Source organism: Myotis yumanensis, unplaced genomic scaffold (genome assembly GCF_028538775.1).
Source record: "Myotis yumanensis isolate MYYU_CA2020_CCGP unplaced genomic scaffold, mMyoYum1.0.hap1 SCAF_13, whole genome shotgun sequence".
In the NCBI taxonomy this organism is placed as follows: domain Eukaryota; kingdom Metazoa; phylum Chordata; class Mammalia; order Chiroptera; family Vespertilionidae; genus Myotis; species Myotis yumanensis.
Genome location: NW_027223764.1, coordinates 55,710,754 through 55,725,438, shown reverse-complemented (window position 1 = coordinate 55,725,438; position 14,685 = coordinate 55,710,754). Strand labels below are relative to the sequence as shown.

Below are 14,685 nucleotides of genomic sequence, written 5' to 3'. Positions count from 1 at the left end.
TCCACAGTAGGGGGCGTGCCAGAGGCAGCCGATTAATGCTTCTCTCTCATCATTGATGCATCTCTCTCTCTGAAATCAATAAAAATATATTTAAAGAAAAACAAAACTTTAGCTTTTTTTCCTCAAATTATTTAAAATCCTAAAATGTAGAAAGGCAAGTTAGCTTTTCTACAGGAGACATAGAGAAGCCTAGAGAAGATATACATGATTTGACTCCAAGGACAGAAAAGTAAACACTGAATTACCTAAGTATAATAATGAAACTCATTCTATTTAGATTTAGAATAGCAAAAAAGTACTTTTTTCTAACGAGTTATTACAAATTTTAATTTGGTGTTATGTATCATAGCCTGAATGAGCCTTCATTTTCCTTAATATTTTATTCTGTACTGAGCACAAAACTAAAAATTGATAAGCTAAGAAATAAATAAACCCGTCAAAGAAGCATATAAAAATTTTCCCTTAAATTCCCAAATCCTAATAATTGATTCCTAAAAAAAAAGGGGGGGGGGGGACAATGTCCAATAGCAATACACTGGGGGTGGGGGGTGGGGGAGAGGTGCCAATTAAATATACTATAATGAGAGATACTTACAAAAGGAAAAAATGACCTTAAAATGATTCAATGATATGTTTCAAGATAATCCCACAACCTGTATGACCAGAACTAAAAAGAATTCATTACTCATTTCACTTGACCAGAGTTAGCAAAAGCAAGCTTTTGAGAAGTTTTGGTTTGCTTTAAAACCAACTTGTAAGAAAAGCCACCCACCGGTAAAAGCTAATATTTATTAAGCATGTAACTTCATTTAATATTTACAACTAGCCTATGAGATAATTATCATCATTCTATTAAGATGAAGAAATTGAGGCTTAGAGATGTTAACAAAGTGTCTGTAGCTACCCAGCTCCTAGGACAGAAGTGACAATAGCAATCTAAAGTCAGTGGTTACTAAGAGCACTGGTTAGATATTTACCACCACTGCCTTAGGAGCTGCAATTAGCCTCTGGGGAAACAAGATGGTTGAGGTTCAACAGAGGAAGACAGACATGTGAACACTAAGTGAAACACTGCTTTATAAGAACCCTGCAAAGGGTTTAAAGGGGACACAAAAGAGAGGGACCTGCAGGAAGACAATGAATTGCTTGACTTCTACAAATAAACTAATTATAAAAGTCAATGCTTCTTTAAATAAAGAACACCAAAAAATGCATTTCCTGGTCAACATACTTCCTTTTGAAAATATTAATTTGTTTTTATTCATGAAAACACATTATGGTATGTTACGCTGCTCTAATTTTAGAACATATAAGACCCACACACACTCATGGCACACATGTATATAAAATCTAGATTATAATGAATTATTTGGTTTGGGCAGGAAGGTGTACTTTGAGCACAAAATGTTCTTGATCTGAACTGTCCCCCATCAGTGATAAAAGTTATAGTTAAGAATGAAAGGAATTTACTTTTCTCTGTGACTCTTCTGAAGTAGCAGAAGAGCGTTTTAAGCTTCTCTGGTTTTCTTGAGGAACGTCCTTCAAACAACCTGAAAGAGACCAAAAACAAAGATTCACAAAGAACTAAATCTATATTACTACCCAGTAATAAAATAATTAATTCTTTCAGAAAGCAATTCTGTAATAATAGAGAACTGAAAACTGTTTGGATTCAAAAGGACTGAAAGCAACTAGAACCAGGCTTCTTAAAAGTTGTTCAAGTCAGATGGTACTCTAACAACTCGTCTCTCCAGTCTACCTTCCTCCAGGGAGAAGGCACCACCTGGTCCCCCAAAGACAATTAAGCCAGTGAATTAATACTTGTTTTTTTCCCAATGGCAAATATATTTATAATTCCCAATATTACTAGGCAGTTAAATGACTGAACAAAGACAGTATCTGAAAAAGACTGCACATGACTGTTTGTGTTGGGGAGGCAAGAACAATAAGGACAATGACATGCAGTATAACAAGATGTTAGATTAGAGGAATGACCAATCCTTGGTAATTAAACAAATATACTCTTTGCGTGGTGACCTGTTAAATAGCGCTATCCACCCGCCATCTGGTTTCCAGAAACCTAGACTTGTACTACTTTAGTTTTCTTTGAAATGATGTGGCGTTGTTATTGGTAACACATTATACAATTTATCCCGAGGGAAAGAAAAGAAGGGCTTTAGAAGCATTTGACCTGAGTAAGTAGTTCACTAAAAGATTTCAATCACAAAAGCATGCTTTTAGGCACAAGATCTACTTTTCCAAAAGCACTGAAAAATTAGAGAAATTCTGTGACTATAAATAAGGAGCTATTATTTATCTGCCTCTGGTCATATATCCTGGCTTTAAAACCAGAAATACTTCAAGTAAAAGTTCACTTTAACAAGCGTCAAAATGGATAAAATTTTTCATCAGAAAAGCACGTTTATATAACTATGCAGAAAGGAAAAAGTTAATTTCATGAGAAAATCCTATTGAGTAAATAAAATGAATCAGAAAAAGGGAAGGAAATACAGATTTCAAATGACCTGTTTTCAGTGATCTGAAATTCTGTATTCAGAGTCAATTTCTGAGAAAACAATTTATCTGAATACTTATCTCCTAAAAAGAATACTAATAATAGAAAGCATTTTAACCAAATCTAAAATCTAACCGATTTTTTAAAAGAATTGTGCCTATGTAATAATTTTTACTCGCCTAACTTATTTTTCTAAAATGTTTATTACAAATATTCTTAAAAATCCAGCTGCCTGCCCCCGAAAAAAGGATATCTGACAGTGCAGGTTTCAGCTTAGTTTCTTCTGCAGTGTCAACCAGAATAGAGTTTGTTTAAATCAAAATGATGGTCAGAATGAAGAAGAAGCCACTTGGCAGTTTAATTAAACATCCTGTATGAAATAAATATGATTTACTAAATGAATACCTTGGAATCCATTGCAAAATCCTTTTCTAGGTTTACTACTTAGTAGAGGGAAGCAGTATTAATATAAAGGCAGCCACCACCTTTCTCAGAGATGAACTGAGGACTATACAATTCAATTAAGGAGGAAAAAGTTCCACTTCCACAGAACTGTTGCACTACGAGAAGAAAATGGCTGCTGAACTTAAAAAATAATTTCCCAAAACATAAAAAATATCCCTAATTTCTACATGAGATCAGCTATCTGCAAAATCACATACAATGTCACATATTTCATAACCATGATGACAAATTATTAACCTTAGGAGCCTCTTGGGACTGCAGATTTATTAACCTAAGGATATGACTTCCCTGAAAGATGATGTGGCTATTACCACCAACTACAAATGAGCACCACTGTTGATTTTGCAGGTCCAAACCTCAGAGGTACAAATCAAGCAGAATCTCAATGTATTCTGATTAATCATTGTGTGTGAGTTTCACAGCCTGATTTCAAATCACTATGTAACCAAATATGCTTTGCCATCTTCCTTGTGGAGCAAGGACGTATGTGGGGGTTGGAGGCACAGAGGAAAGGGGGAGGTGGAAAGAAAGTCCGGGAAGATGAAGCAGGTTTAAAACTTATGCCAATTCTCAGACTTCACTGCTGTGAATTTTTATAGTACTATGTATAGCCACCCAGATAAAATGAATTACCCTGGTATGGAAGCAAGTGAAAAATAACACAAAAACACAGGCAAACAGCATTAGTGAAAGTTATCAGAAGAGTGATGTATTATCTGAGGAACAGTTCTGGGGAGAAAGAAGGAAGACAAAGGAACTGAGAATGGAGCCAGAAAAAGGAGAGCGACAGAAAGATGCTAGTACAGCAGGGAAGACTAAGGGAAGAAAGGGATAGACAGAATGGGGCTGGAGACCAAGGGAGAGTTTGAGAAACAGAAACTCACATGCAAAGACACTCAGAGAGACAAACACAGAGCCTTCAAGAGAGACAAGAGACTGGAGACAATTAGATTTCTCATACTAATCAAGCACCATCCAATTTTTTCTTTTTTTACTTCCTAACACCAATTTTTTTTTTTAATTTAGATTTCCAGGTCCTGGGTACGTATATTTGAAGGCATATTTTGAGTCAGCAGGCATGCATGTAAACATGAACATAAACTATGCCAGAATAACCCCTCTGCATATAGGGAAGACATTTTGGCATTTAACTGAATAATTACAGATTATTAAAGAAAGCAAACAGGAAAAGTTAGTCAGGCAACCTCACCTTTGTTCTAAAAATACTTTTTATTTTCAAGGGAGTAAGTCAATCAGAGTTGATACTTATTAACTGGTATTTTTCTTTCCATACATAGAAACATCTGTAATAATAAAGAGCTAATATGCTAATTAGACCAAATGGTGGAACGACCTTCCGGAATGACCAGTGAGCAGGGCAGCAGAGCTGTGGGGCCACAAGGCAGCCAGGGCCAGGAGGGCCGAGGTAGCCAGGGCTGTGAGGACCGAGCCTCTTGCACAAATTTTGTGCATCAGGCCTCTAAAATCTTTCCCTGAATGACATATTGATAACATTACTGGAATTGGATTATACACACACACACACACACACACACACACACACACACGTGATTTAAAGTTAAGGATTAATTCCATTAGTACACAGTAAATCAAACCCAAAGCACTATAACCTCCACTATAAAATGGAAGCAAATGATAATCTGAAACCTAGCCAGAAAGTCCTTTCTGCCATATGGCCCCAGCAGCATTTTCAATCCAGAAGAGGCAGATGTAAAAGCCTCCTGGGCTGACCACTGCTGCAGCACACAATTAATCTCTGACCATCAGTTTCTAAGCAATCTTAGAAGCATCAATGTTAATCACATTGGGAGCCTTTATATGAATGTTTAGGCCCTGAAAGGCAAGCAGGAGAAAAGGTCACGGACATTTAACATAACTAAGCAGGGCTGGAAGAACACAACAATAATTTAAAAAGGAAGACTTATTCAATTTATTGACGTCAGCCTCCCACCACAAACTCTTAACCATTTTTCTTATTCAATCAACTAGTGAGGCATATCTCTTTTGAGACTAAATATGCATGAGTGCTCACACACACATAGATTCCAACTGCCAGAAACTATAATCATAAATAGCAACTATGCAAAAATGAAAACACAACAACATGTTCCATAATCAGCTTACCAAATGGCTCATCAAATTAGGTACTTGATCTTTCATAAGCCACATAAAAAAGGGGAACTTTGGGTTGTGTTCTGTTTCAGGAGCACACTCAGAGCATTTTGTTCTTGAGAGGAAGCAAGACATAATGAAAGAGCACTGAGTTTGAACAGAAGACAATATTCAAGTCCCAGTTCTGCTGACAAGTCATTTACTCAAACTGAGCCTATTAGGATAAAGCTTCCCCACCTAGAAAAGTGCATCGATAGAATCAAAGTGAGCTGCTGTCAATAGACTGCATCAATGATCATGTATAATCCAGGTTCTTGTTGATTGCTAGTTTAGGCTTATAAAAACCCCTGCCATCCCAGTGAGAGGCAAGTGCAGACATCCTGGCTACTGAAGAGTCCCTAAAACGACTATATAGACTACCACGGGCTTAACCTGCCATAGTTAATTTTCAATGTTCTGGTGACCAAAAGAACAACTGTCAGCCAGGAAGACAAGAGTATGCCTGTTTCAAATCATCAGCAGACCTGCTTAAATTCTAATTTGGTAAAAATGCTACTTGGATACTGTGAGTTTCAATTTCTCATGGTCACTTTGGATTGACAGATGGCTTTGGTTCATTTTACAGATCAATAATTATTTCTAAGGGTAGTTCTAATTTCTTATTAGCTCTGAGGTAAGAAGTATTAATACAGTTCATTGAAAGGAGGCTATATAGTAGAGTGATTAAGGTAGTGGTTCTCAAACTTCCTAATGCCGAGACCCTTTAATACAGTTCCTCATGTTGTGGTGACCCCAATTTCATTGTTACAAATTGAACATAATTAAAGCATAGTGATTAATCACAAAAACAATATGTAATTATATATGTGTTTTCCGATGGTCTTAGGCGACCCCTGTGAAAGGATCGTTCGACCCCCAAAGGGGTCGCGACCCACAGGTTGAGAACCGCTGGATTAAGGGCTACAGCTTCTAGAGGCTGCCTATGTACTCCTGAGTTTGAATCCCAATTATACCAGCTAGCTCTAAGCCTTCATCTCCTCATATGAAAAAATGAGAAAAATACCTAACTTATAAGAGTAACACAAAGGTTAAACTAAAAATAGCACAGTAATTGGTAAATGGAAAGTACTTAATATTAGCTATAATAAAGAGATCATCTCATGCAGAAAAATTTTCAGATAATGTTAAGTAAGCCAAGGGATCTGTGCTAGAGGTAAGGCATTCTATAATAGCCAGCAAAAACACACAAGTCATTTACATAAAATGCTCACATTGTTCTAGTCCATATTCCCTTCATTAAGAAAAGTGGCTCAGCCCTGGCCGATTTGGCTCAGTGGTTAAAGGGTTGTGGGTTCCATTTCTGGTCAAGGGCATGTACCTCGGTTGCAGGTTCCTCAGCTCGGGTAGGAGTGCATGCAGGAGGCAACCAATTGATGTGTCTCTCTCTCCTGTCAATGTTTCTCTCTCTCTCTTCTCTTTCCTCCCTTCCATCTCTCTCTCCCCTCCTCCCTTCTGCTCTCCCTTCCACTCTCTGGAAATCAATGAAAAAATTTCTTCGTGTGAGGATTAAAAAAGAAAAGAAAAGTGGCTCAGCTTCTTTTCTCATCAAAGCCTAGCATGCTGACACTCAGAACCAACCAGCTTAATCTTTAGATAAATGACCATGCACAATGAAAAAGATAAAGATGCTGTTTCCAAGAAGTCCCAACATTCCTGTTCAGAAGTTTAGCTGAAAAACAAACCTGTGGTTCATTTTACTGTTGAGAGAAGAAGGCTGTCAGTGTGGCAGGTGCTTAACCCTCAGAGGGCCCCTGTGTTTCTTTTACATGCTAAAACAGAAAAATTAGGGTAAAAGGGAGGTAATGATACTGTGTCTATGGGGCGGTAATTAGGAAGGAATAAACTACCCACACTAGCTGTTTAAGAAAGGCTCAAAAAAATCTGTGGGATGAAGCATCTGAGAGAGAAGGTGAGAGGGTCGGAGTGGGGGGAGAGGGGTGAAATTAGGGAATATATATATATAGAGAGAGAGAGAGCCCATGGACACAGACAGTAGTGTGGTGAAGGCCTGGGAGGGGTGGGTGCAGGGTAGAGGGGGTCAATGGGGATTAAAAAAGGGGGGGGAATATCTACAATATTTTCAACAATAAAGATACATTTTTTTAAAAATCTGTAAGATTCCACTCTCAAAATCAAATTATAAAAATTGTCCATTCTTTTTAGTAACTGTGTGTCTTCAGTTCCATTTCTGATGATTGACTTGTTCCTCCTCTTAAGTAACTATTTTTCTTCTAATTATAAAAGTAATATATGCTCACCTGGCCGGTGTAGCTCAATAGTTGGTTGATCGTCGACACATGCACTAAGAGGTCACTGGTTAGATTCCCGGTCAGGGCATATGCCTGGGTTGCAGGCTCGATCCCCAATAGGGGGCGTGCAGGAGGCAGCCAATTAAACTGTCTCTCTGATCAATGTTTCTATCTCTCTCTCCCTTCTCCCTTTCCCTTCCTCACTCTCTAAAAATCAATGAAAATATATTTTTTTAAAAAGTAATAAATAGGAGAACCAAGATGGTGGAGTAGGTAAACACCTGTACTCGCCACCTCCCACAACTACATCAAAATTACAACTAAGGGTAAGGATTAAAAAAGGATAGAGAAGCTGTATAGCCTCAGAGGCCAACCCAAAAACACTGCCACCCAGAGGCTGAGCCACAAACTGACTCTTAGGGGAATACAAATTAAGGCAGACTGGATCACAAATACGGCCTGCTTTAAAATCAGGACTGTGATTTACAACACGGAGGAACAGTGTAATGCAGGGAAATTCAACACTCTCCTAAATACCTGGCAGGACTAAGGCGAACCAGGCTGAAGAGTAGAAGAACCGAAAGACCATCACTACTGCAAATTTTTTCTTTTTCTTTTTTTTTTATTTTCTTTATTTTTTCGCCTTTTTACTAAGAAACCAATTTTTTTTTTCTTCTTTTTCCATCACCTGATTTTACCCTTTCAATTACCACATTTTTATTTTTAACCAGTATTATTACTGCTACCATTTTACCATTTTTTAAAGTGCCATTTTATTTTCTCTTTATTTTCTTTTGGGATTAGTGTTCTCCATTCTATTTTCATCGTTCCTTTAGCATTAATTTTCCCTATCTCAATTTCACCTCTTTGCTAAAACCCTCTTCCTTACTTTTCCCCTTTTGGTGTCCTGTTTCTCTTACCCTATTCCTGCTTCAGATTTTCCCAATTCCTTCTTTTTACCCCCTGTCTAATTCCACCCTACTTATATATCCTATTTCCAATCTACTGCTCTAAATCCTTATACACCTATTCTTTATCCTTCTTCACTTTCCAAACATTTTTTCTCTTATCTTTCTATTGTTTTCTTGATTGTTGAATATATTGGGCTTTGTTTTTTTTTTTATTTGTTTGTTTGTTTTGTTTTGTGTTTTTTCTTCTTTTTTAGGACTGGTTGTGAGGTTCTTTTTCTTTTTCTTTTTCTTTTTTTTTTCTGCTGGTTTTTCCTTTCCCTCCCCCATTCCACCCCGGTTATTTTTGTGCTTCTGTTTTCCCTTACCCCTCTTGATATTATTGGTGGTTTGTAGTTTGCTTTCATCTCCAGGGATCTGTTGCTGGAATTTGTTGAGATTAGTGGCAGTTCTATTGGAGTTTGCTCCTCATACAAATAGTCTCTTCTCCGCTTCTACTTCATTCTCTTTTTTCGCTCTCTTTTTTCCCAATTCTATTTTTGCACTCCTTTTTTGTTTGTTTTTTTCTTATTTTTCTTTTCTTTTCTCTCTTTTATCTTCTTCTCTTCTTTCTCCCTTATCCCCTAATTCTCTTAATTCGGGTGGTCACCTTTATTTGGGGTTATTAATATTGTGAATATACTTGTGTTCAGTGCCTGGTACTTTGTGCCTTGCTCTGTTGTATTTTGTGCCTTTAAATCAACGCAGCAGATCCAAGCAACAGCAGCCCCCTGATCACCGCAGCCTCCTGATCACCACAGCCTCCTGATCACCACAACCTCTGTCTGTGGAACAGCAGCTGTATGTGAAGCCTCCCCCCACCAGCTAGAAGAGCCAACACAGCTGTGAACAACACCCACCAGAGGAGCTGCTGCCAACTGGAAAGCAGCTGCCACCGCAACCGTCTGAGCAGCAACCACAACCCAAGGAGCCCCTGCCACCCAGGGAGCAGCCACTGAACATCTCAACATCTACATATGTCAGCGAGATCAAACATGGGTAGGCAAAGAAACCCCCAAAGGAAAGAAAAGGAGGACTCGCCAGAAAAGGAGCTAAGTGAGACAGAGGCATGCAACATGACAGAAATAGAATTCAGAATAAGGGTCCTAGCATGCATAAACCGGATGGAGGAAAAAATCAACTACTTATACAAGAAGCAAGAAGAAACAGATGAAAAAATCAATAACTTATGCAAGACCCAAGAAGAAATGAAGAGCGATATAGCTACAATAAAAAACACCATTGAAAGCATCAACAGTAGACTAGGAGAAGCGGAGGACCGAATTAGTGAATTAGAAGACAAGGAAGCAAAACACTCCCAAACTGTACTGCAATTGGAGAAAAAAATTAAAAGACAGGAGGAGAGCCTAAGGGAGCTTTGGGACAACATGAAGCGAAACAACATACGAATAATAGGGGTGCTAGAACAACAGAAAGAGGAACAAGGATTAGAAAACCTATTTGAAGAAATAATATCAGAAAACTTCCCTGAGGTGGGGAAGAAAAAAGTCACACAAGCACAGAGAGTCCCAAACAAGGTGAACCGGAAAAGACCCACACCAAGACACATCATAATTACCATGGCAAGTGTTCAGGACAAAGAGAGAATCTTAAAGGCTGCAAGAGAGAGACGGAAAGTTACATACAAGGGATCTCCCATTAGACTATCAAATGATTTCTCAACAGAAACACATCAGGCCAGAAAAGAATGGACGGAAATCTACAAAGTGATGCAAAGCAAAGGACTGAATCCAAGAATACTCTATCCAGCAAGGCTATCATTCAAATTTGAAGGGGAAATAAGAAGCTTCACAGACAAAAAAAGTCTAAGGGAGTTTAGCACCACCAAACCAGCAATGCAAGAAATGTTAAAGGGACTGGTGTAAAAAGAAGAAATAAAAAGCTCAGAAAGAAAACACCCACACACAAAAAAAGAAATGGCTACAAACAAGTACCTTTCAATAATAACTTTAAACGTAAACGGACTAAATGCTCCAACCAAAAGACATCGAGTGGCTGAATGGATAAAAAATCATGACCCATACATTTGCTGTCTACAAGAGACCCACCTCATTAAAAGGGACTCACACAGACTGAAAGTGAAGGGATGGAAAAATATCTTCCAGGCAAATGGAAAGGAAAAGAAAGCTGGGGTAGCAATACTTATATCAGACAAAATAGACCTCAAAGTGAAGGCCATAACCAGAGATAAGGAAGGCCACTTCATAATACTAAAGGGATCAATACAACAAGAAGATGTAACCCTGGTAAACATTTATGCACCCAATGCAGGAGCATCCAAATACATAAAAAAACTCCTGGAAGATATCAAAGGAGAGATCAACAACAATACAATCATAGTAGGGGACTTTAATACACCACTGACATCTCTCGATAAATCCTCTAGACAAACTATCAGCAAAGAAACAGCAACCCTAAATGACTCACTTGATCAGATGGACTTAATTGACATCTACAGAACACTTCACCCCAAAGCCACGGAATATACATTCTACTCAAGGGCTCATAAGACACATTCAAAAATAGACCACATATTGGGTCACAAGCAAAGTCTACCCAAATTCAAGAAGATTGAAATCATACCAAGCATCTTCTCAGATCACGATGGCATAATATTAGAAATGAACTACAGAAAAAACAACCCAAAATACTCAAACACTTGGAAGCTGAATAGCATGTTATTAAATATTGATTGGGTGACCAATGAGATCAAAGAAGAAATTAAAAGCATCCTGGAAACTAATGACAATGAAAACACAACAATCCAAAACCTATGGGACGCAATGAAAGCAGTCCTGAGAGGGAAGTTTATAGCTCTACAGGCCTATCTCAAAAAGCAAGAAAAAATGGTAGTAAATCATCTAACTCTACAACTCAAAGAATTAGAAAGAGAGCAACAAGAAAACCCCAGAGTGAGCAGAAGGAAGGAGATAATAAAGATTAGAGCAGAAATCAATGAAATAGAGACCAAAAAAACAATACAGAAAATCAATGAAACCAAGAGCTGGTTCTTTGAAAGGATAAACAAGATTGACAAACCTCTAGCCAGGCTCACCAAGAAGCAAAGAGAGAGGACCCAAATAAACAAAATCAGAAATGATAGAGGCGAAATAACAACAGACCCCACAGAAATACAAAAGACTGTTAAAAAATACTATGGACAGCTCTACTCCAACAAACTAGACAACCTGGAGGAAATGGACAAATTCCTAGAAAAATACAACATTCCTTTATGGGCCCAGCACGCTTCCGCTGCGCCACTCTGCTCAGACATAGGAGTATCATGTTTTAAAGAGCCCTGTCTGAGCTCTAAAGACTTGAAGCCAGTAAAAATGCCACGAAGAAAATCTGGTATCCTGCTTGGGAGCCCTGAAGATGGCTGGCGCTGGAGTGTCAGGCCCATGCCCTACCATCACTGGCGGTTGGTAAGAGTAGAAGGGGAGCAATAAGGATGCCTCTGCATCCCTGTGGAACCCCCACACACTCTGGGCCGCAACGAGTAGGAGGGCTACTGAGATGGGCCTTAAAGCCTGGAGCGTGGGCTCAGGTGGAGTTGCTACAGGTGAAGGATTCACCTAATTCAGCAGATACTACAGGGAGGCCTGATGGCAACTGGATGGCTTGGCTTCCTGGCCCTATGGGGCACATTAAGATTCAACCATGAGATTCCAGCAAAGGTGGTCGGTTACCATTCTTGTTGTGTTTATGCAAACATCAGGCCAAATTGAATACAGTAGATAAATTAATCTTGATTTGGTTTTTTTGATAGCCATGGAGGAATTTTAAGAAGAAAAATCCTATTTCAATAGAAGTTGTTAAAGCTAAAATGGTTTCTTTCCCTTCCACCAGACCATATAGGGATAGTTCAGTTGATAGTTCTGTGTGCCCAGTTCGGGCCTCTAGCAACGGTGGAATAGAAATGCAGTCCGTCTCATGATTGAGCCGGAAGTTCCAAGACAAAGGGGGGAATGAAAGGGCGAGGGCTAGGCCCTCCACCTTGCCCCAGGGTAAAGGCTACGCCCTCCACCTTGCCCCAGGGTAAGGGCTACACCCTCCACCTTGCCCCAGGGTAAGGGCTACGCCCTCCATCTTGCCCCAGGGTAAGGGCTACGCCCTCCATCTTGCCCCAGGGTAAGTGCTCCATCTTACCTTGGCCACGTGGTTGGCAAGGAGCTTCTTCCCGGAAGTCTAAGCCTCTGCTAGCCACACCCAGGAACAAGACACTGACTTGTGCCTGGCCAATCGGCAGAGCACAGTCCTTTCTCCTCCCCTTACTCCAACTCCCCCTATATAACCCGTCTCCACACAGAGTTATCTCTCTCTGCTTCCTGCTGCTGTGTTGGCAAGGTGGGGGAGCCGAGCTAGCTCGAATAAAGACTCTTATGCTTTTGCATCGGACATGGCTGGCTCCCTGATGTGGTTTCTTGGGGATCCTGAAATCTGGGCATAACAATATGACACTCAAGAAACAATTTCTGAATAAGTAAGAGGTAAGTGGGAATTGGGTCATGTAGAGGCGAGTATGACAAACATGGAACTTGGGACTTAATTCTCAAGCATATATAGCATGACAATCAAGGATTTCCGGTGGTGGAATGAAATAAGACCTGTCTTGAAAAGAATCTATGTTGGAAGTAAAGTGATAGGTTTCAATGGTTGTAGCAGGCCCCGAAATGGGAAATGGGGCTGGAGTTAAATTTGTGTTAGTTCCTGCTCTTTTTGTAAATTCTTCAGTGTAAACCAGGTTAGTTCTCAGCTTTCCCCACTGCTGGTTTGGGATTTGGCTCCCATGGCCTGGCTAGTGAATTATCCTTGTTCATGTGTTTTCTATCTTCCAATATGTTGCTGCTATTATTTTATTTCCTGTTTTTGTTGATTTACTTTTTAAATCCCTTTTGTTTTCATTATGAAAATTCTTTGTTTATGGCAATAAAATTGCTTTGTACATTGGCAAAAAAAAAACAAAACAGAAAAATACAACATTCCAAAACTCAATCAGGAAGAATCTAAAAATCTCAATAGGCCAATAACTATGGAAGAAATTGAAGCAGTCATCAGAAAGCTTCCAGCAAACAAAAGCCCAGGGCCAGACGGCTTCACAGGGGAGTTTTACCAAACATTCAGGGGAGAACTAAAACCTACCCTCCTCAGACTACTACAAAAAATTCAAGAGGAAGGAACACTTCCAAGCTCATTCTATGAAGCCAGCATCACCCTAATACCAAAACCAGGTAAAGACAACACAATGAAAGAGAATTACAGGCCAATATCCCTCATGAACATAGATGCCAAAATCCTCAACAAAATCTTAGCAAATCGGATCCAGCAGTACATCAGAAAGATCATACACCATGACCAAGTAGGATTTATCCCAGGGATGCAAGGATGGTATAATATACGCAAATCAATAAACGTGATACATCACATAAACAAATTGAAAGAAAAAAACCACATGGTCATATCAATAGATGCAGAAAAAGCATTCGACAAAATCCAACACCCATTTTTGATAAAAACTCTCAGCATGGTGGGAGTAGAAGGATCATATCTCAACATAATAAAAGCCATATATGACAGGCCCACAGCCAACATCATACTCAATGGACAAAAACTAACACCATTTCCCCTAAGAACAGGAACAAGACAAGGATGCCCACTCTCACCACTCCTGTTCAACATAGTCCTGGAAGTATTAGCCATTGCAATTAGACAAGAAGAAGAAATAAAAGGCATCCAAATTGGAAAAGAGGAAGTAAAACTGTCCTTATTTGCAGATGACATGATATTATACATACAAAACCCTAGAGACTCCGTCAAAAAACTACTAGACTTAATACATGAATTTGGCAAAGTAGCAGGATACAAAATTAATGCCAAGAAATCTGAGGCATTTCTATACACCAATAGTGAACTTGCAGAAAGAGAGATTAGAAAAACAATCCCATTTACCATCGCACCAAAAAAATTAAGCTACCTAGGAATAAACTTAACTAAAGAGGTAAAAGACCTCTACTCAGAAAACTACAGGACGTTGAAAAAAGAGATAGAGGAAGACATAAACAGATGGAAGAACATACCGTGTTCATGGATTGGTAGAATCAACATCATTAAAATGTCCATACTACCCAAAGCAATCTATAAATTCAACGCACTTCCCATTAAAATACCAACGGCATACTTCACAGATCTAGAACGAACTCTCCAAAAATTCATCTGGAATAAAAAAAGACCCCGAATAGCTGCAGCAATCCTGAGAAAGAACAAAGTAGGTGGGATCTCAATACCAGATATCAAG

At 39.0% G+C, this 14,685-nt stretch overlaps 1 protein-coding gene across 2 annotated transcripts in view; it reads right to left on the bottom strand.

The window, feature by feature from the left end:
* PARG (poly(ADP-ribose) glycohydrolase) overlaps positions 1 to 14,685 on the bottom strand; it is a 185,661-nt gene that overhangs the window by 70,024 nt on the left and 100,952 nt on the right. For both annotated transcript variants that reach the window (XM_070433168.1, XM_070433167.1), the window contains exon 10: positions 1,471 to 1,550. In XM_070433168.1, the coding sequence (XP_070289269.1) occupies positions 1,471 to 1,550 (80 nt within the window). The remainder of the gene's footprint in view (positions 1 to 1,470; positions 1,551 to 14,685) is intronic.